The sequence below is a fragment of the Fusarium venenatum genome (genome assembly GCF_020744135.1).
Source record: "Fusarium venenatum strain MPI-CAGE-CH-0201 chromosome Unknown EDB82scaffold_2, whole genome shotgun sequence".
In the NCBI taxonomy this organism is placed as follows: domain Eukaryota; kingdom Fungi; phylum Ascomycota; class Sordariomycetes; order Hypocreales; family Nectriaceae; genus Fusarium; species Fusarium venenatum.
The window spans coordinates 2,929,040-2,947,668 of record NW_027072130.1 but is presented as its reverse complement, the minus strand read 5'-3'; the positions used below and the strand labels follow the sequence as shown (position 1 = coordinate 2,947,668).

The 18,629-nt window shown below is 47.5% G+C and overlaps 4 protein-coding genes and 1 non-coding gene across 5 annotated transcripts; 4 read left to right on the top strand and 1 right to left on the bottom strand.

Annotated features, from left to right (window-relative positions):
* Positions 1 to 472: 472 nt before the first annotated feature.
* Positions 473 to 1,988, top strand: EDB82DRAFT_474330 (uncharacterized protein; the record flags this gene model as incomplete). The annotated part of the gene is made up of 4 exons (XM_065608020.1): positions 473 to 705; positions 942 to 1,125; positions 1,179 to 1,634; positions 1,788 to 1,988. 4 exons carry the CDS (start codon positions 473 to 475, stop codon positions 1,986 to 1,988), a joined length of 1,074 nt encoding a protein of 357 aa, XP_065464624.1.
* Positions 1,989 to 2,265: 277 nt separating this feature from the next.
* EDB82DRAFT_t159 lies at positions 2,266 to 2,347 on the top strand. Its single transcript has one exon. It is a non-coding gene; the product is annotated as a tRNA-Gly (tRNA).
* A 6-nt stretch (positions 2,348 to 2,353) lies between these two features.
* EDB82DRAFT_444127 (uncharacterized protein) lies at positions 2,354 to 10,225 on the bottom strand (the record flags this gene model as incomplete). Its single annotated transcript, XM_025733864.2, has 9 exons — positions 2,354 to 4,243; positions 4,291 to 8,659; positions 8,711 to 9,060; positions 9,114 to 9,354; positions 9,406 to 9,608; positions 9,657 to 9,722; positions 9,773 to 9,860; positions 9,929 to 9,985; positions 10,052 to 10,225. The coding sequence occupies 9 exons, from the start codon at positions 10,223 to 10,225 to the stop codon at positions 2,748 to 2,750; spliced, it is 7,044 nt and encodes a 2,347-aa protein (XP_025584728.2). The 3' UTR covers positions 2,354 to 2,747.
* Positions 10,226 to 13,759: 3,534 nt separating this feature from the next.
* On the top strand, positions 13,760 to 16,084 carry EDB82DRAFT_150888 (major facilitator superfamily domain-containing protein). The gene is made up of 6 exons (XM_065607071.1): positions 13,760 to 14,030; positions 14,080 to 14,213; positions 14,268 to 14,391; positions 14,438 to 14,644; positions 14,693 to 15,034; positions 15,088 to 16,084. Exons 1-6 carry the CDS (start codon positions 13,867 to 13,869, stop codon positions 15,857 to 15,859), a joined length of 1,743 nt encoding a protein of 580 aa, XP_065464623.1. The 5' UTR covers positions 13,760 to 13,866; the 3' UTR covers positions 15,860 to 16,084.
* Positions 16,085 to 17,957: 1,873 nt separating this feature from the next.
* EDB82DRAFT_150877 (uncharacterized protein) lies at positions 17,958 to 18,603 on the top strand. The gene has a single exon (XM_025733861.2). It carries the CDS (start codon positions 18,056 to 18,058, stop codon positions 18,569 to 18,571), a length of 516 nt encoding a protein of 171 aa, XP_025584725.2. The 5' UTR covers positions 17,958 to 18,055; the 3' UTR covers positions 18,572 to 18,603.
* The last annotated feature ends 26 nt before the right edge of the window (positions 18,604 to 18,629 follow it).

Genomic DNA, 18,629 nt, shown 5'->3' with positions numbered 1-18,629 from the left:
CTGCGTTTATATAATAATAAAAAGGTATATGCTATAGTGAGAATGTTTCTTTTTGCATGTGTAACTTAATCAATTGCCGGTGGCTGTTATGAGAGAAGAAGGTTTTCCTGCGTGGTGAGATGATGGCTAGGGAATATATTGCCCGAAAATAAAAAAGGCAGAAATAAAAACGATTCAGGATAGATCGCAGGTATAAAGAGTATTCCTCCTTTGGGTAAGACTGCTAAATAGAAGACGAAGGATGGTTCACTTTTTGGTAGTGCAGGAGTTCAAATCTAAGTAGGCAGGCAGCTTTCGAGGGGTTCGCCCTCTCAAGACAGCAGGACTCCCACGTTGTTTCTTTCTCATAAACACTCCACCTTCCTTCTGTCTTATCATCTCCTTCTAGCGTGGCTTCAAGCCGATCATCGCGCAATTTGTTCACCTCAGCACATTTCCTTCTCCGTAAAGCCTCCGGAAGGATTAAGAACAAATGGCACAACCTTACGCAAAGGTTGGACAGCCTCAGGTGTACCAGAGATACTACTCAGAACCTCGTCCCGGCGATAAACTACCACCGCTTGACTATGGTGAGGTCTGTCATCGCTTCCTTCGTCTCATACTTTTCTACAAGGCTGACCAAACCAGGGCGGACGTATTCATCTCGTTCCTGGCGAAAGATACTGTTGATGGCGATATCCCCTCACTGAAATTCTCTGCAAGAATGTAAGAAGATGCTTCATTCACTTTGCTATTGGGACAGAGAGTTAATCGCTGCAGGCCGATCGCTACGGCAGTCTCGAGCTTAGAGACCACTATCGAGTTGATCATGGTTGCAAGGTTACCCATGATGACAGTCCCTTGTTTGAGGCGTTAGATAGCAAGCGACATCGACAGTCTATGCGTAAATCCCCTTAAACTAACCCAAATATTCGCATGAGTCTAACTCAATTTTCTATTAGAGTGGTACAGCGATATGCTGCAGGGCCGTATGCCATCCTGGCCTCCAGCCCCCCAGCCCCCCAACAAGATTGCCAAAACAGTAGCTCCGGCAGTACTCGACCCAAAGCAGAGCATGGCATGCAAGATTACGATGAGATTCAAGTTCAACAGAAAGACGATGTCGAACAAACAGAGTTTCCATATGTTAGTGCTAGCAAGGAAAAGTTGAAGAGGAATTAACATAGTTCTGTATCTAGGTACTAGGAAATCGACAAGTCAGGGTATGCGGAGAAGAGAAGCAGCCCCTTTATTTGAAGATCGAAGGCCTACAGCTGGGGCCCCAAGAAGAGTCCGATCGCCATAGCGCAGTTCGACTATGCACTTTGTTCAACCAGCACCAATCGAGTATGCCTCGTCGCGTTCGATCCAGGCTTCTCCATCTGCTCACGGGCGGCCAATTTCAGCATAATGCGCAGTCGGTATTCCAACCACTCAAGCACCAACTCAGCATGCATATGTATGACGAAGAGGTTGGAGAAGCCAATTGGATCAGTGTCACCTACGAAAGATGGTTCATTCTCGTCGGTATATATGGGTGGGGCATGCTGAGGGAGCACGCAGGCTGCATCCGAAAAGCCGTGGTAATGCGCTATGGGGAGCCCATCGATGGGGACTTGACATTCAAGAACTCTTCGGATAACAGCGGAAGTATCGTGCGTCCCTTTCTGTCGCAGCTGGGCGATGAGGTTTTCATATGGGGTCCCATGATTCGACAACATGAACAGTTGATCCGACAGCATGAACAGACAATCCTAACGCAGTCCTCAATAATATAGAAGCTCCAAGCAGTGAGCGAAGCCCAACAGAAACAGATCGACAGACTCAACGCCATAGTCGGGGTTCAGCCCTGTCCTGGACCTGGTAAGCATATGGACGATGGGGACAATGATGTGGGCATGGGTCATGAAGTCAGTCAGGGCCATGAAGGGGACACTGGGAGCTCTTATAGCACGCCAGAACAGCTTACGGGAATCACTACCTCTAGAAAGCGTGTCCATCATGGGTAGAAGCATGGGAAAGTCATTACGAGTTTTGCACAGGACTAACAAAACCGGGAAAGATTAAGCTGTGTACCGTCTCCGTGAGACCACAGCAAGGAGGTATACCTCAGAAAGCTATCAATGAAGAATCGAAACTAAAACCAAATCATTTATGTCAGTGTATGAATGATATCCGGAATCATGTTGTTTACTAACTTTCGACGTCTGTGTTAAATCGTGCGTTGTCTAGGGTAGCGTCTAGCTCAGTGTACATATTCATTCTTTGCAACGCTTCCATCAGCAAGCGTAATTGGTTTAGTGGTAAAATTCTCCGTTGCCATTCAAGCAACATCGGGGAGCCCTGGGTTCGATTCCCAGATTACGCATTCCATCTTCTTCTTTTACTGTTAGGCGATAATTATTTTTTGTCTCATGTCGTCGGAAGAAGTTTTGACATGAGATTAAGTTTTCGCAGAACAAGGTTAACTTCATAGATGCTCAGTGACGATGTAGAATAAACTTTAATGGCATATAGTCTTGGAACAACGATGCACATCGCGGGAATAATCCATTCACGTTATTGCTATTCCAACAAAATAAAGTTAGGTTAGATGCTGACTCTGGTCTCCAAACAAAAACAATCAACACATGTTTTGGTATTCTTGACAGTTCCAAAGCTTTTATCTGTTCCAAATTCTCAAACCGTACACCCTTCACTCGTCATATATAGAGACATCTGTCAACTCGCCTTCCTTCATCTATTATACACCAATTGCGCAACATTTCTCAATTGCCCTCTACTCCAAAACCCCCTCTGGCGGCGATCTCCATAGCCAATTCTACAACAGTCTTGTCGCTCAAAACTTCGAATACGGAGACTTCAACACTACAGTTGGTGACAACCCAGTTTCGAACCCCGACAGCGACCAAAGAATCGACTCCGTAGACATGGGGCGGTTTACCAGTGTCAATCTCCTCAGGTAGCATGTTCATAGCTTTAGCAAGCATATGCGAAAGGCCCGTAGTGATGATCTCGGCAGCTGCATCCATGGTAGTACAGCATGCCAGGAGAGATTTCAAATCGAATTTGCTGGTGCCGTCGACAACAGCCAGGTCAGGTGCCGGCATGTCAACCAAATTGAGGTAACCATAAAGAGCAGTGCGAGACCAGTACGGATCAGCCGGCTGGTTTTGCCGGATCAGCCCACCGGAACCTATACCCATTATGATTCGGTTGGGCATGCAGGTATAAGGAGTAATCTCTCCAGTGATAGCACATGCGATCATGGTAAGGAAGTCTTCATGTCTGATACCATAGAACCCACTGGCTCTTAGGATGTCAAGGATCTCGGTATCGTCAGCAAGCATACCAGCACCGAGCACAGGTCCAAGATCTATGGAAGTCGCATGCTTGCCTTGGAGGCAGTATTTCTGTGCAAGGGCATCTTCGAAGCAGTTGCCAGCTGCGTAGTTTGCCTGGCCACGATTGCCGATAATCCCAGCAGAGCTGGCGAGGAAGATGAAAAACGGATCATGAGAATTGTCTGAAATAACCTGCACAAGATTATCCGAACCAATGGTCTTTGGCTTGACTGCCTCCATCCAGTCAGAGTATGACATGTTTGCAAAGATCGAGTCTTTGATGATGGCGGCACATTGGAAAACACCTTTGATGGGTGGCATTACTTCACATATTTGCTCTTTGATTACCTTGGTAAGACCGTCAATGTTGCAAATATCGATCTTAAAAACCCGTGCGTTGACACCCATTTTCTCGAGGGCTTCTAGGAAGGTCTGAGCAGACTTGGACGATGCACCAGATCGTGATATGAAAGCAACATTCCGAACGCCGTTCCTGACGATTAGGTCGCAGATACTGCGGCCAAGACCACCAAGACCACCAGCAAAAACGTAAGTGTGAGTACGAGACAGAGCCTGGTGGAGTGACTTGGTCCGATTCTTAGTTTGTATCTCGACCACAGGGTTCGCATGAGGAGTCGCAGTGACAGATACAAGCCCAAAAAATGGACTCTTTTCAACGATTTTGAACGCCTCGGCGATGTTGGAGAGCTCTATAGTTTGGGTAAGAGGGCCTTTCATAGCCAACTTTTTCCCTAGGTACTCTTCGTGTTCGGCAACACTCTTAATAAGCTCTGCCACGTAGTCGGCATCGTGCTTCATCAGCGTGGCCAAGTCGAAGTTGACTATCGAAATAGTTGCGGATCCAAGTTGAGTGGACGGAGAATACGGGGACTTGCTGGCGAATTGTACAATAGTACCACCTGGGAACTGTTAGAAGTTGAAGGAATTGAGATGTACGAAAACTTACCATGGCGCACACACTTGAGGTTGGTCTCAAGATGCTTCTGAGTAGGGTTGTATACAAGATCAACACCTTTTCCCAAACGATCGCGAAGAGTCACAGAAAAATTATCGGTATCGGCATTAAGAATACGAGTGTTCTTCATACCAATGCCAAGAAGTAACTCGCGTTGGCTACCAGCATCCTGCCCCATGACGGTCACAAATACGTCGGCAGACAATCGAGAAGCCAAGCCGAGAGCTGCAAGACCAAAAGTGCTGGCTCCAGCATGGATGAGTACTGATTTTCCATGCCCAAGCCTTCCAACGTTGACAAGACAATGGTATGCACTAACGCAATGGCTGAGAGGAAGGTCAGAAGACCACTTTGCGACAAACCGGCTGTCAATATTGGCATTGCTCCGAATAGAGCCACCAGCAACAAGGCCGCTGACACGATCACCAGTCATAAACCCAAAGACATTACGCCCAATGCGTCTAACACTGCCGTGAATCTCGGTGCCAAATTCAGAGTCCACGCTCCTTCCCATGACAGTCTCCAAGTCAAGAAAATTAAGAGGTGCATTTTCAAAAATGATCTCGACCTCGCCAGGTAGGGGAGCGAATTGAGTTACAGCAGAAAAAACCAGGCTGTTCTCAACCAGACCGGGCTGAACAACTTGAAGCTTTAAATTCTGCGGGTAACCGTGGAATGATACCGGAACAACATCGTGCGTTACGTCTTTTTCGACAATGTTATTGAGTGGCTCGATGGGAACAAGGCGAGGCACAAAGACCTCTCCATTCTTCTCAGCGAACTCCAACTCGCGAGGACCGGAACCATCAGCCCATACAAAACTTTGCAAAAAGATCCTATTGACAGACTTGACTGTTGAAGGAGAGTCTAATGACGTGTTTATGTTCAAGTCGAATGTCACAAACATCTTCAGAGGATCCTCTGAGTTGAGGGTGCGCGCAAGGGCAATGATGGGAGCGCCCTTAGGATTCATAGGTTCCATGTGGGCACCTCGCGAGATCCAGAGGATGCTTTTGGCCAGCTTATGCATAGTGTGAAAAGCTTTGAACTCTGCCTCAGTCCAGTTGTAGACATAAGCACCTGTGTTGTTGGTCGCAAAATCGAGAAGCGATATGACAATCTTGCCCTTGAGCTTGTCCGGCTGACTCGTCATTTCAGTCAAATGCATAATCTGGATTTGAAAAGTGGTGTAATACTCTAGAATCAACTTCCCGGCGAAAGATCGTGCCTCGGAAGGATATTCGTTGGGTAGTAGGACAACCACACCAGGCACAGAAAGCCAATCGTGGACCGGGTCTTGGTGATGAACGCCGAACTCCATGTTTATGGTTTTCCCAGTGTCATCATGGTAGATGTGGCTAATTATTTCTTTATCAAGAGAATCGAAATTGCCAGGTCGCAGGCTTTCCAGTAGAAAACCAGGTCGTTTTACGTGTTTCAGGAGCCTGGCGATATCGACATCACCTTGATCACAAACAATGATCAGGTCGTAGTTAGGCAGAGGTTCGGAGCCATCAACAGCTCGGTTTTCGACAAAATGTTCGTAGTGTGTTCCCTCAACCAGAGACGGCTTTTGTAAAGGCTTGTTACCGGTAGTATGGCCTAGCGTGTATCGTGAGAACCAAGGCGTTCTCTCCCGAGGACAAGCAAATGCACATAGTATCTTCAGGGCAGTGTGTGCACTACCGCCAACCAGAAGAATAGACAGACCTGGAAACTTGTGGGCAAGAGTTGTGACCAGAACCTCGACAGTTGGAGCTCGTGCACACGTGATGTCTTGTTTCCACGAGATTTGAGTGCATAAAGTGTGGTTGTTCGGAAGAAAGCCCCCTACGGCTTGAGATGAATTGGCGATACTAGTGAAGTGGAGCCCGCTAATGACCACTGAAGGCTGGTCCCAACATGACTGTGTCATGGCAATGTCTGCGTTTGCATCACGGACACCCGTTCGAGTAGCAGTAGAGTAACCCTTGAAGTGCTTGCCAAGGTCGCGAGAGATGGCTGCTGAGACAAATATGCTCTTTATGAAGGTCGGTACCATAGGTTCAGACGAAACAGCGAAGGGTGTTTGAAACATTGAATCCAAGGTCGCGGGGTGAATGAGATGTTCATACTCAAACTTGGCGGGCATCTTCGACCGGGTGTCAGGGATACGAACTTTGGCGAGGCATGCTCCAGTTCCTTTCAGTATTTGTATGAGGTTTTGAAAGGTCGGGCCGTAGTTCATGCCAACAATATCAAGGAGCTCGTAAAGCTGCCTGGGAACGACCGGCTCCTTGCAGGTAGTCTTGAGCGACTCAAACTTCTTGTGGTGCTGATGAAAGGCGGCTCTCCAGTGTCGCCGCTTGTACCTTACCTTGATATTACCAGATGCATTCTGTTCCCAAGGGGAGTTGAGCTGCTTAGAGTAGATACAAAACTCAAAAATGGGATCCTGGTTTTGGTCACTAGAGGTTGAGGGACGCTTGAAATTCATGGCCATTTCCAGTCCATGCGTAGTATTCGGTACAATCATTGCCTTTTCAATTCGCATATTGGTGATCTCAAACCCAAGGAGGTTTTCCGTCTCCTTAGTCAGTTGGCTTGCACCTTGTAGGGCCATGGTGACCATTCCAGCTGCTGGGTAGATGATCGTCTTTTGCACTTGATGATCCTGAATCCACGGGTTTTCTGAAATGCGGAGGAAGCCACGCCAGCGAGGTTCAAAGGAGATGGCGTCGGCCGTGGGAGCACCGATGAGGTCTTGTCGAGGAAACTCTCTGAATCGATTCGCTTCACCAAGATGAGATTCGTGCCAGTAGGATTTTGCGTGATTCCATGGGTAGGGAGGAATATCGGCCAAACACTTCGAGGAAACTTCGCAGGAACCTTGAGAAATGATCTTGTCCATGTCGAGTTTATAGCCGCTCGCCCAAAGGCCGCCCAAAGTCTCCATAAGAAAGGTTGGATCACGATTTTTATGGCTGAGGGCTGAATGGAATGTCGGTGGGTTGTTATTCTTGGTCAGGTTAATGATATCGAAAACTGGGGACCGCAATGTCGATGTAGGACTCAACTCAACAAAGATGTCGGGGGAGTCTTCATGAGACATGCTAAGCAGATGGTTGATGGCAGACATGAACAATACTGGCTGGGTAAGATTTGATGCCCAGTATATCTTGTCCAGTTTTCTTCCATCGATATACTCCCCACTGACTGTTGAGAGCATAGTAGTGGACTTGCGATGTTCGCGTGGCTTCACAAGTCCCAGGGCAGACTTGTACTCATTCTCAACCAATAGCATGTCTTGAGAATGATAAGCAACCTGGACTGGAAGGATGCGACAGAAGATACCCTTTGCAGTGAGTTCTTTGTATGCGCCCTGGATGTTCTCCTTTCTCCCCGATAGTGTTACAGATCGAGGACTATTAATACAAGCTACTTGACATGGGTACTGCTTGTCGTCGAAGCCCCCCTTAATATCGACGATTGATAGCCCAACTGCCATCATGGAACCCTGGAGCGGGGGTCGTTTGAAAGCAAGAGAAGAGGCAGCCACGCCACGGTAGTATGCAACCTCCCAAGCCGACTCTTTCGTAAGGGCGCCCGACGCGTAGGCTGCTGCGATTTCACCAGAGGAGTGTCCGACAACGTAGTCGGGTGTGATATTGAACGAATTTAAGAGATCTACCAAGGCCATCTGAACAGTAGTTGTGGCAGGTTGGGCGATTCTAGCGTCAGATATGCGAGTCCGAGCTTGGTCTTGAAGTATCTCCTCGAGTAGGTCAAATTGACTTCCGAGAGTGTCTTTCATATAACGAGAAGAAGATTCCAAGGTAGTGCGGAAAACCTCGAAACCCATAAGTTCTTTACCCATTTGCGCATATTGCGCGCCTTGGCCAGAAAAAAGAAAGCAGACTTTCGGCTGTTTGTTTCTGGAAGTCCGCTTGAAGTGGGAATCATTGATCTTCTGGAGCTTGCTAATGAGGTCTTGTAGAGACTTAGCCACGACAGCGTGTTTCCACTCCAGGCTGGATCGGCGACAACCAAGGGTGTAAGCGTAGTCACGAAAAAAAGAGTCATCTTCTCCTGATTTCGACTTCAAGTAAGGCAAGTGAGATTCTATGACACGCTGGACACCTGACCTCTCATGCGCTGAATAGAGAAAAAGTTGCGTCTCGGGGCCTTTGTCGCAATGAGGCGTTGGTAGAGTAGAGCTCAAAGACTCGAAAGAGTTGTGATTACCCTTCAGTCCACGAGCTGACAGGTATCGAGGAGCCTCATCCATGATGACATGGGCGTTTGTGCCGCCGAAACCGAAGCAGTTGACACTGACACGACGCAGACCGGGAAGAGGCCAGTCGAGGATTTTAGTCGGTACCTGGAATTGGAGGTGAGTAAGGATATCTATGATGAATTGTTGTATGCATACCTTGACTTTCCAGTTCTCGAAATCGATATCAGGATTGGCTCTCTCAAAGTTGATGTTGGGTGGAATTTTGGCATGTTCTAAAGTAAGAACGCCTTTGATGAGTCCAGCTACACCGGCAGCACCTTCTAGATGGCCGATGTTGGGTTTGAGCGATCCAACAACGATGGGGTTGTCAAGGCCTCGAACAGAGCCGAGCGATTCAGATATTGCTTTAAGCTCTCGCCAGTCTCCGGCTTTGGTACCAGTGCCGTGGCACTCGACGTAAGCAGTTTGACTGAAGTCAAGACCTGCAGATTCGTAGACGGAATTGATGTTTGCGACTTGAGCTTCCTTACTTGGTAGGGTAATCCCTTTCGAATTTATTAGTAGGCTGATAGGACGGACGAGACTTTAATCCACTCACCAGTTGTATGGCCATCTTGATTGACCTTTGTGGCTCGAATGACAGCACGAATAGTGTCGTTGTCGCGGAGAGCATCAGATAGGCGCTTCATGACTACAACACCGATACCTTCGCCTCTTCCGTATCCGTTGGCTCTGGAATCGAAAGTAAAGCACTTGCCGTCAGGGCTTAAGAAGTTGAGAGCGGTCATTGGCATCATGGTGTTCGGAGTAAGAATCATACCTGCACCTGCGGCAATTGCCTGAACTGTTGTTAGATCGTGGCAAGAATAATAAATGGGAGAAAGTCTTACCAGTGATGTTTCCTTTGTTCGGAGGCTTTGCGCAGCGAGATGGACAGACACAAGACTGCCACTGCAGCCAGTGTCAATTGTCATGCTAGGCCCATGCAAATTGAAAAAGTACGAGATACGGTTGGCCATAATGGCAATACCGTTTCCAGTAGCAGCATATTGAGGCTGCCAATCTGGGTCTCGAAGGCATACCTGTTCATAGTCTGGTCGACATTAGCAAGTGTCTGAGCGAGGTAGATGATGTGCCCTACCTTTGACGAAAGAACCAACGTAGACTGCAGCATCGCTACCGTCAACATCCTCTTTGCGGATACCAGCTGGAATTTTGAGTTAGTATTGATACGGTCAAACCGATGACGAGACTCACCATTCTCAAGTGCCTCATATGAGGCTTCAAGTAGGATTCTTTGCTGAGGGTCGATAGCTTTGGCATCTTCCGCCGCAACGGAGAAGAACTAAGATAAGCACCAAAATTAGCAAATAAATCCTCGGTATCCAATAATGATTCAAGGTTGAGACATACAGAGGCGTCGAAAGCAGCGAAATTACCCTTGATGAAGTGGGCGCCACGGAAGGATATCTAGAGAAGGTGCAGGGTTAGCAATGTCCTTCCTCTTGGAAAGCACCGCAGGGCTTCTCGACATACACTTCCTTGACGGTCGCCGCCGGGATGGTAATAGCCGTCAATATTTAGGCGATCTTTAGGGAATTCACTCCACTGAGATTCTCCCCGTTCCAAGACTTTCCACAGTTCCTCGGGGGACGAGGCATCACCAGGGAATCGCAGGCCGATGCCCACGACAGCGATGTCGTCTTCCATGATGTCAAAAACAGACACAAGAAATTCTAACAACTGAAGTGCGATATTTTGCTCTATATTCTTCCTGGATGATATTTGTCTCGGCAAATGGATATCAAAAAGGTCAAGATAAACCGTGCCTACCAAGAGAGGTGTTGAGGTTGGAGAGAAGGGGAGCCGGAGAGGTGACGGAATATAGGTAAGAGCAACTCGTTCAAAATCTGCCGGTAGTAATAGATATTCTGGTAGTGCTGTGTCAGTGCCAAAACTTCGAAATAATTTGATAGCTTGGATAGCAAAGTGACAGTCGGTGATTCGATCAGCCGGCACTGGCAGGCAGTTGCGAAGCCAGGTTCAGGTCTACACCTCTGCCTTTCGTTCAGTAGAAGACAAAAGTGAAGCACGGATATTAGAATAAAAGGAATTATCTTATGACGAGCACGGAGGCTATTCACCCCCTCGCTCAGTGTTGAGATGAGAGAAAGGGGCCAAGATATCGTGCAGTGCCCTGCTTTTATTAACGCCTTTCTCAAATGTTTTTGTTCCGAGAATAGAACCAGGTAAAGAAGGTAAAGACGTCAACGGCCAAGTCAATCTTTAATTAGAATGATCTGACAAGATCGATGCCGTGCCGTCACAACACTGCCACTACCAACAGCTGTCCATCCCGCGGTCGGCGTGATAACTCCAAGTTTGGCCGACGGCACGGAGTATGACTAAGATGATACCATGCAGATACAGGGAAAGCACAGGAAGATAGTTGAAGGCCATGCAATCCAAGGGCAAGCTTATGTCTATTTAGTCTGTGTTGGTAGATACATCAGGGTGCATTGCGTATAGCTTCATACTACACGGACAAAGAGAGCCAGGGACGAGTTTAGGCAGAGGCAAAAACCCTTTGAGATTGTCCCAGCGGTCAGGACGATCAGATTGCCAAACTTCACTTCTCACGGCAGCGTGCCTCATTTCAGATGCAGGCTTAGCTGCAACATCCCACCAACTGCTCAAAGAGAATAGTGCTGGATTGTTCCTTCGGCGATCTATAGCCCCCAAAATTAACTCCTTTAGCCCACGGCATGCGACCAGAAGTCAAATACGTTTAACCGCCCATCTGGATTTCCTCCCTCGCTAATTTGTGATTTAGATGGGCCACCGCCGTATACTTGCATCAGGCGTTTTGTCTTCTAAGCGGCACTTGATGAAAATAAAAACTACCCGTTTAGAAAATTTGGGGCTCCCATTGTCCCAATAAGTGCACCCTCCCCGCATTGATCACAGACTTAAGGCCCGGCAGCTAAATGAGAACGGGGCATTGTCCATATCAAGTTTGCCAGTCAGAGACAAATTCGGATCAGACAATTCCTATTGCAACCCTTTGCTGACGCCCCACAAAGTTTCGTCCACATCGCATCAGCTTGCATATGTCAAGGTGAATTTTTGCCAAGGCCAACACTGCGAGTCAGATATGCAGTGTGGTCAACCTTGTCTGGAGTTGAATTCTGCCTCGGAACTGCAGACTAACAGACGGAATCATGCAACGCACTCGGATACGAGCATTTGACAGTCGATAGCCAATAACGAGAAGATAGTAAGTGGACTTCTTCTCGATCAAAAGACCTATCACGAAACATATTGAAGGACGCTAGAATTTGGGGGCTGACCTCATCTTCATCCATTCAAATCCTCTTGATCCTGCGGGACGAGCCGCTGCGATAGGATAAAGATAGCATAAGGTTAAGAATATGCAGGTGATAGCTAGAAGGAGCCAAGATTGGTCAGCATATATGAGAACCGGGTACAGGTGAGTACCTAGGTACCAAACACCCCGGCGAAGTACCTTGTATATGCTTGGTTATGTTTCTAGGACGGGAGGCATTACCGTGTTGCAACGGTTAAATGAAGCATGCAATGCCATGCAAGAGGGGACCAACAGCGGAACAACCGTTGATAGCCTCCCGAAGCAGGGTCCGTACGACGTGAAATGACCCGTGCTAAATCGGACAGCAAACTGATAGGGTGGAGGTTGAGATTCTTGTATCTCGCCATTACTGATTAGAGATCGAGTTGCGGATGAACAAGTAGCGAGCCTAATAGTGAACCTTGCAATATCACGTGCACTCCCTCGTCAACTCCAGGATGGGTTACCTTTCCCAGAATCATTAACCGAACACGGTGTCTTGAACGAATCTCTCTCCATCAAGAGCCATCTGGTTCCTGGATCGTCTGATTGCCTGGCAAATGTGGCGGAACAAGGTCGTACAAGGCGGCGCCAGACGAGCGTCGTTTGGCTATCGCCGTGCATTCAACCGTACCACGTAGTTACCCATGATCCAAGATGCTTCTGTATCCCATTGCGGTGTTTCCTTTCTCTTGGTCTTTTGTTCCAGGCTGGGTACTAAGCCATGCTTGCAACAATGGTCTTTCCTGAGTGTTCTTGTGCAAGCGCGAAGAAGTCAACTTGGACTGGGCAGCCCACAACCATGAGCTATGGACAGCACAATGATTGCACCAATGATCGCACCAGTGGTTTCTGAACCATAACATCCCGTACGGAGAAACTTCTTCTTTGGGAACCATATTGGAAACTCGCAACAGCACAGAAAGGCAAAACCCAGGGCCGACTGCACCTGTCGTTTGGGTCAGGCCCTGTCCCAGCCACGATAAGTGTGCATACCATGTGTTACCAACACACATGCAGTATTCCACAGTGTTGCCGAGGTGTTTTCGCTTGGATGCAAAGACAGCGGTTAAGACGCTAACCATCTCTTAATGGACAAGACAGTTTGACAATATCATCCGTTCTCCTTTGTGTCAACTTCTTCCATAGAATCCATTCACCTGGTCCAACTTGGACATCAGAATGCGATATTACAAACTTCAGACTACATTTTGACAAAAGATCGTCTGCGCCCAAAGGCTTCTACCCACCCGTACCACCAGTCTGTTGGTCATAAACAACCCTGTCTTACTTAAAGAGTGCCCCGAGTGGTACAGCACCCGTCATAGTCACTACTCCTGGACTCGTATCACTGTCAGAGAAGATCTCATCTGCTCTGAGATTGAGTTCCTCGCTGGTGGCTTCCTTAGGCCTGAGTGAGATCTGAGGTTGGCGATAGAATTGAATGGCTTCTTCGCTTGTAGCCGTGTAACGGTTGAGGACCATGTCTCAAATATTAATTCGATCCTTCGTCTTCTCCGGCAAGACATTTGACCAAGATGAGGGTGTTTCAAGAGTATCGCATCAAATCCGAAGCTTAGTAGTGTCTCGTCTCGTGCCGTTGGCCTTTTTACTAAAAGCCTGGATCCATATGAAAAACAAACACTCTTTCCAATCTCACGACTACCAAGTAAGATATAAGGATTACTAAAGACTTGCTTCAAGAGGTATAGATGAGATTCGATTATTTGGGAAATATCTATCTCAACCTCTCTTGCCTCTTGCTTCATTGCCTGCCTTGTCGATCGCACCCTCCGCTCAGGAGTTCCAGTTACTACTCTCCAGCCTCACTTACCATAGGGGGTATTTTCGAAGACCAAGATCAATTCCTTATGTCATACTGTCCAATTCTTTAGCTTCAACAAAAAATCACGGTTGAACTCGCTCTCAAATCTCATGCCGGCCTCAAGCTCTGCGTCGAATACGGTCAGGACAAGCAGCAAGAATGTCCAATGGATACCGCATGTCGCTTTCCTACCCGAACCCATCTTTTGGTCAAATGGCAGTGATGGAGAGCATGGCAGAAGAAGACGCGCCGATAACAACAACTGTTATCGGGCTGCGAAAACACTCAGTCACTGGGCCTCGGCGAGTGGTTCTTGTCATATCGTAAGTGACTAGCGATCTCTTAAGAGATGTTGCTAAAATAAAACTCTAGTTTACTTATGGGACTTCTCTTCTCAAGCCTTGACACCTCGATCGTTTCAACATCACTCGTCACTATCTCGCACGACCTGGACGACTTCACCAACGCCCCATGGATTGTTCTAGCATATCTTCTAACGTATATGGGCACGTTCCCCCAAAATCGCGGGCTAGAGGACAATATCTGACAAGATGCCACAGGATTTGCCGTTTGTGTGTCCAAGCTGAGTGACATATATGGCCGGCGAAACATGCTCGTGGCATCATGGGTCATTTTTGTTGGTTTCTCTCAGGGCTGTGGATCAGCTACAAGTATGACAGCCTTGTATGTGTCCTGCTCTGTGCTCTGCTCTCAGGCTGACCCTTTTCAGGATTGTGTGTCGTGCTTTCCAGGGTATGGGAGCATCTGGATTGTACAGCTTAACACAGATCGGCCTAGTTGAGGTCGGACCTTCCCACAGTCCCAGTCTAATAGGAGCTTTGATTGGGGCTACACTTGCAGTTGCTTTCGTACTCGGCCCTATCATCGGTGGTGCAGTCTCTCAGCTTTTAGACTGGAGATGGCTATTCAATATGAAGTAAGCAGATATTCTGGTTACCTGGGGGGCCAATTCTAACTATTCAAGCATCCCTTTCGGTCTAATCGCAATCCTCACAATCACGAATCTGTGGCCGGATGAAGAAGTGGCTCACTTCTTCTCATGGAGAGCTTTTGTCAGCATAGACTTTATCGGCAGCGCGACTCTTCTTACTAGCTCTGGATTCCTTGTATTCGCTATTCAGCAGGCTGGCTCAGAGACATTTGCCTGGGGAAGCCCAGAGATTATCTCAGCCCTATCTGTATCGGTTGTCAGCTGCTTTGTATTCATGTGGTGGGAAGTGTACTTGGAAACTAAGCCAATGCGCAACATCGAGCCCATCTTCCCCATTAGACTGATGCTGCGCCGAGTTTATTCTGCTGGACTACTGTAGGTTTGAAGAGGGCAGGCAGCTCGGTACAATCGATGACTAACGTGTCCAGCGTCACTTTGTTCACAGGATTTCCTTACATCTCGCTTTCTATTGTCATTCCGGAACGATTTCAAATCGTCAGTCGCGAGGAGGTGCTGATGGCAGGTGTCCATATCCTTCCTATGCTGGGAGCCTGTGCTATTGGCTCATTCCTTGGAGGGGCTCTATCGAGTCGACGGAATAACACTTCATTAACGCTTGTTGGCGCATCGTGCCTTCAACTTCTTGGGGTTGGACTCATGTCCATGTTGATCGAGCCCGACTCTGACACCAAAGCCCAATACGTCTTTCAAGCAATCTTCGGGCTCGGAGTTGGTCTTTCTTTCTCAGCGGCGACTATAATGACCAGTATACTTGCCGCCGAACGGAGTGAGCTTGCTTCTGCCCAGGGTGCTGTTGCACAAGCCCGCGTCCTGGGAGGTTGCATCGGACTTTCGAGCTGCACTGTCATCTTCAACTCTCACGTCAATGAGTACCTCAAGAGTCAATTGACACCTGCGCAGCTCAATAGTCTTCATAGATCGCCACTGACTAGTCTGCAACTTTCAGGAAAGTTGCAGGACTTAGTAGAAGATGTCTACGCTGGCGCATTCGCTGAAGAAATCCGAGTAATGATGCTCGTTTGCTCAGTCATGGTGATCATATCACTATTCTCTCTAGAGCGGAATCCTGCGCTACTGGAAAGATTGACAGCCTTTCCCAAGGATGACTTCTCCTCCAGGCGAGGTAGCGAATCTGCCACGGAGATGACTGACGTGTCAAGCATCCGTCGCTCTGCCTGACATGAGGTGGTTGATGGTTTTTATTTCGATTTCCTTTATATCCTCGACGAAAGGATTCAAGCACAGCTTATCTTCACACTATTGGCATTTTGGGTGGTATATTTGGCGTTGGCTTGAAGTATTGGGGTGCCCTGTGCGGTATATGGGTATTCGGATCTTGTGACAACCGAGGGCTGAATGGAATATCTACAGGCTCTTTTGTTTTATCAGCTTAAGTTTTGGCATGATAAAGTTCTCGAGATACGATATAAAACAATGCTCAAACATACATAGTGGCCCAGTAATGGCCGAACCGGGAATGTCTACACCAAACTATCGCCAACCACTGTACTTGATGATATGAACTATAGTGTGGCTGTTATTGGCAAGTCGAACCGTCCTTTCGTTTCCAAGAAGGTCTCGGCTATTCCTAAAGAGCCAGACATATCAAATCCATTTGTCCCACGACGATGTTGCAATCTCGTAGGACATCGCAAGACCAAACCGACTGGCTTCCAAATGACTATTACCATGCTATTGTGCCACTAGCGTGTGTTGTTGTTCAACCAGCCGGTCAATCCCAAAGCCCGAGACCGGGGAGGCCTGGGAGAGCTTATGGACAAGGCCGCGAGTCCGTTTTGAGACAGGTTGGTTGTGCAGGTGGTCCCTGTCTTTCTGCGTATCCCTTTTGGGCCAAATGACCACGACCTTACACAAGAGATGGTCAGGTAGTCAGTGTTTGTGAGAAATTGAAACCATTGTCTTGGAAGTTCTTTATTATTTTGGGGTTTCACTGCCTCTTTGATCTGCGCCACTTTTGAAAGAGAGGCCGACTGCGTAAGGAGAGTTGGGGTCTGTTTGGTGGTTCTGATGTTTGGCCAGGACGCCGTGTGACTAGCACGACTGTATGCTGGACTGGGTATCGAGATCTGGCAGGAGGAGAATGCAAGATGTGTGGTAAGATCTGATGCGTGCCCAGATAGGTTTGCCTCGGCAATGGCATTGCCTTCATGTAGGAGGATGAGGGATATTTTTTTTATCGGAATAGTTGCCTTGTGAATAGTGGTACATCAGGCTCGCTAGGTAGTATCTAAATCCAGGCATTTAAGAACTAGTCATTGTGTCCATGGATTCCAAAAAAGAATAGATAATGCATTGGAAATATATACGCTCAGCTTGCGAGAAGCATCTTCTTGCAATCTTGGCCCAACTTACATGTTTTATCCAGTTGACCACAAGACTCGCAGTTGGCGATAACCCGAATAAAACAATTAAAATGGAAATTAAACAACGGTATGATGACTAGAGGAGGAATTCATCAACTACCAGACCAATGACATTGTTCTGCAATCTTGGGACACCACCGCCCATCCCTAGCACTAACAAGGAACACCTCAGACAAAGGGACCAAGAACGTAGCCGTTCCAAACAATGATAATAGCACTTAATGACAATAGGGCTTCTTTTTAGCAAAGAAATCGTTGTAAAGGTAGAGCCCTGGATGATTCCTTTCAGAAGTGTGCCGTGATGATTGACTACACTTATGGCCTTTGTTGTCCATTTTGTCTAGTTATCCTGATGGAGAGTTCGAAAGACTCTACCACATAATGCATGTCATACGATTTCCCCTTGCCTCTTAGTGAAGCACGGTACATACACCTACATACGTATATATATAAGTGAGTCTGCCCATGGAGATGGTACTAAACAACAACATGTGAAACATCCAATACGTTCCTACTATCATATCAACATTAGGGCCAAAATCGACAACGATGAATACATTCGAAGTCCCGCAAGTCGCACTGTTGAGTCCTGTCACTCACGCAGTATTAGAACGATCATACAAGACACATGAACTCCAAACCCAATCTCACGAGAACACAACCGAACCTTCAGAAACTCTCAACTGCCTCAAAATAGTACAAAACTACTGGGAGGCCGCAATCGTGAAAGGGGCTTTGGCAAACTGTAAGGGAATTAACTTCCAGGCTATATATAGCCAGGTCCACAGTGGATAAAAGATTCCCTTCAACGATATGAGGCGTGGTGATGTCGTCGTGCTGTGCGCCTCTCACAATGTCTGCGGACAAAGCTCAAGACGATACCTGTACTGGGGCAAGACATCTGTCGACAGTGACCAACGTCTTGTTTTCCTGACATTGGTAACTTGCAGAGGGGAAGGCGTAGAGAAATTCCTCTATTGGTTTCTGAAACATGCAGTTTCAATCCGGGCGGCGTGTAGCATCCAAAGCCTTCGTCAGTTGGACGCAAGCCGTTGTTGTGAAGCCCAGACATGACTACATTGTCGGTATTCGAGAGCGACCTGAAGCGAAGCGTGAAGATTTCAACGCCCTTGTCGATGTTATGGAACATTCACTGAACTCTCATGCGGAACTCATCAGCTATCCTTCTACCCTCAATCATACGGATGCGAGCTATCCAGATGCGCAGAAGAGGGGCAATACTTACCGCAAGATCAGAGATAACTTGAAAACGCTCACAGGCAAGGTCTGCCATAAACAATGTAGTGTCAACCGAGCACTCCAAGATGGGCTTGGCGAATACCCCAAGAACAATGAGTGGCGCAGTAAGTATTTCCCAATCAATCCGCACTCACGAGGTTTCAAACCCAACAGTTGTAAATGTCAGCCACCTAAGGATTTCTATGAGCTCATGGCAGGACAAGTCGCGCATTTTTTCGCAAACAGTCACAAGATGATTGGAAACTAGGTAGGACGGAAGGTAGGTTTGCAAGTTGCGAGTTTTCATATTTAGTTCCACTTCATTC

What these genes read in the sequence shown, in the direction of transcription:
- EDB82DRAFT_150877 (XM_025733861.2), top strand. Translation starts at nt 18,056, where the DNA reads ATGCAGTTTCAATCCGGGCGGCGTGTAGCATCCAAAGCCTTCGTCAGT.
- EDB82DRAFT_150888 (XM_065607071.1), top strand. Translation starts at nt 13,867, where the DNA reads ATGTCCAATGGATACCGCATGTCGCTTTCCTACCCGAACCCATCTTTT. An exon ending in GCTACAAGTATGACAGCCTT is followed by an intron (nt 14,392 to 14,437) that starts GTATGTGTCCTG and finishes GACCCTTTTCAG; the next exon opens with GATTGTGTGTCGTGCTTTCC. An exon ending in GTTTATTCTGCTGGACTACT is followed by an intron (nt 15,035 to 15,087) that starts GTAGGTTTGAAG and finishes TAACGTGTCCAG; the next exon opens with CGTCACTTTGTTCACAGGAT.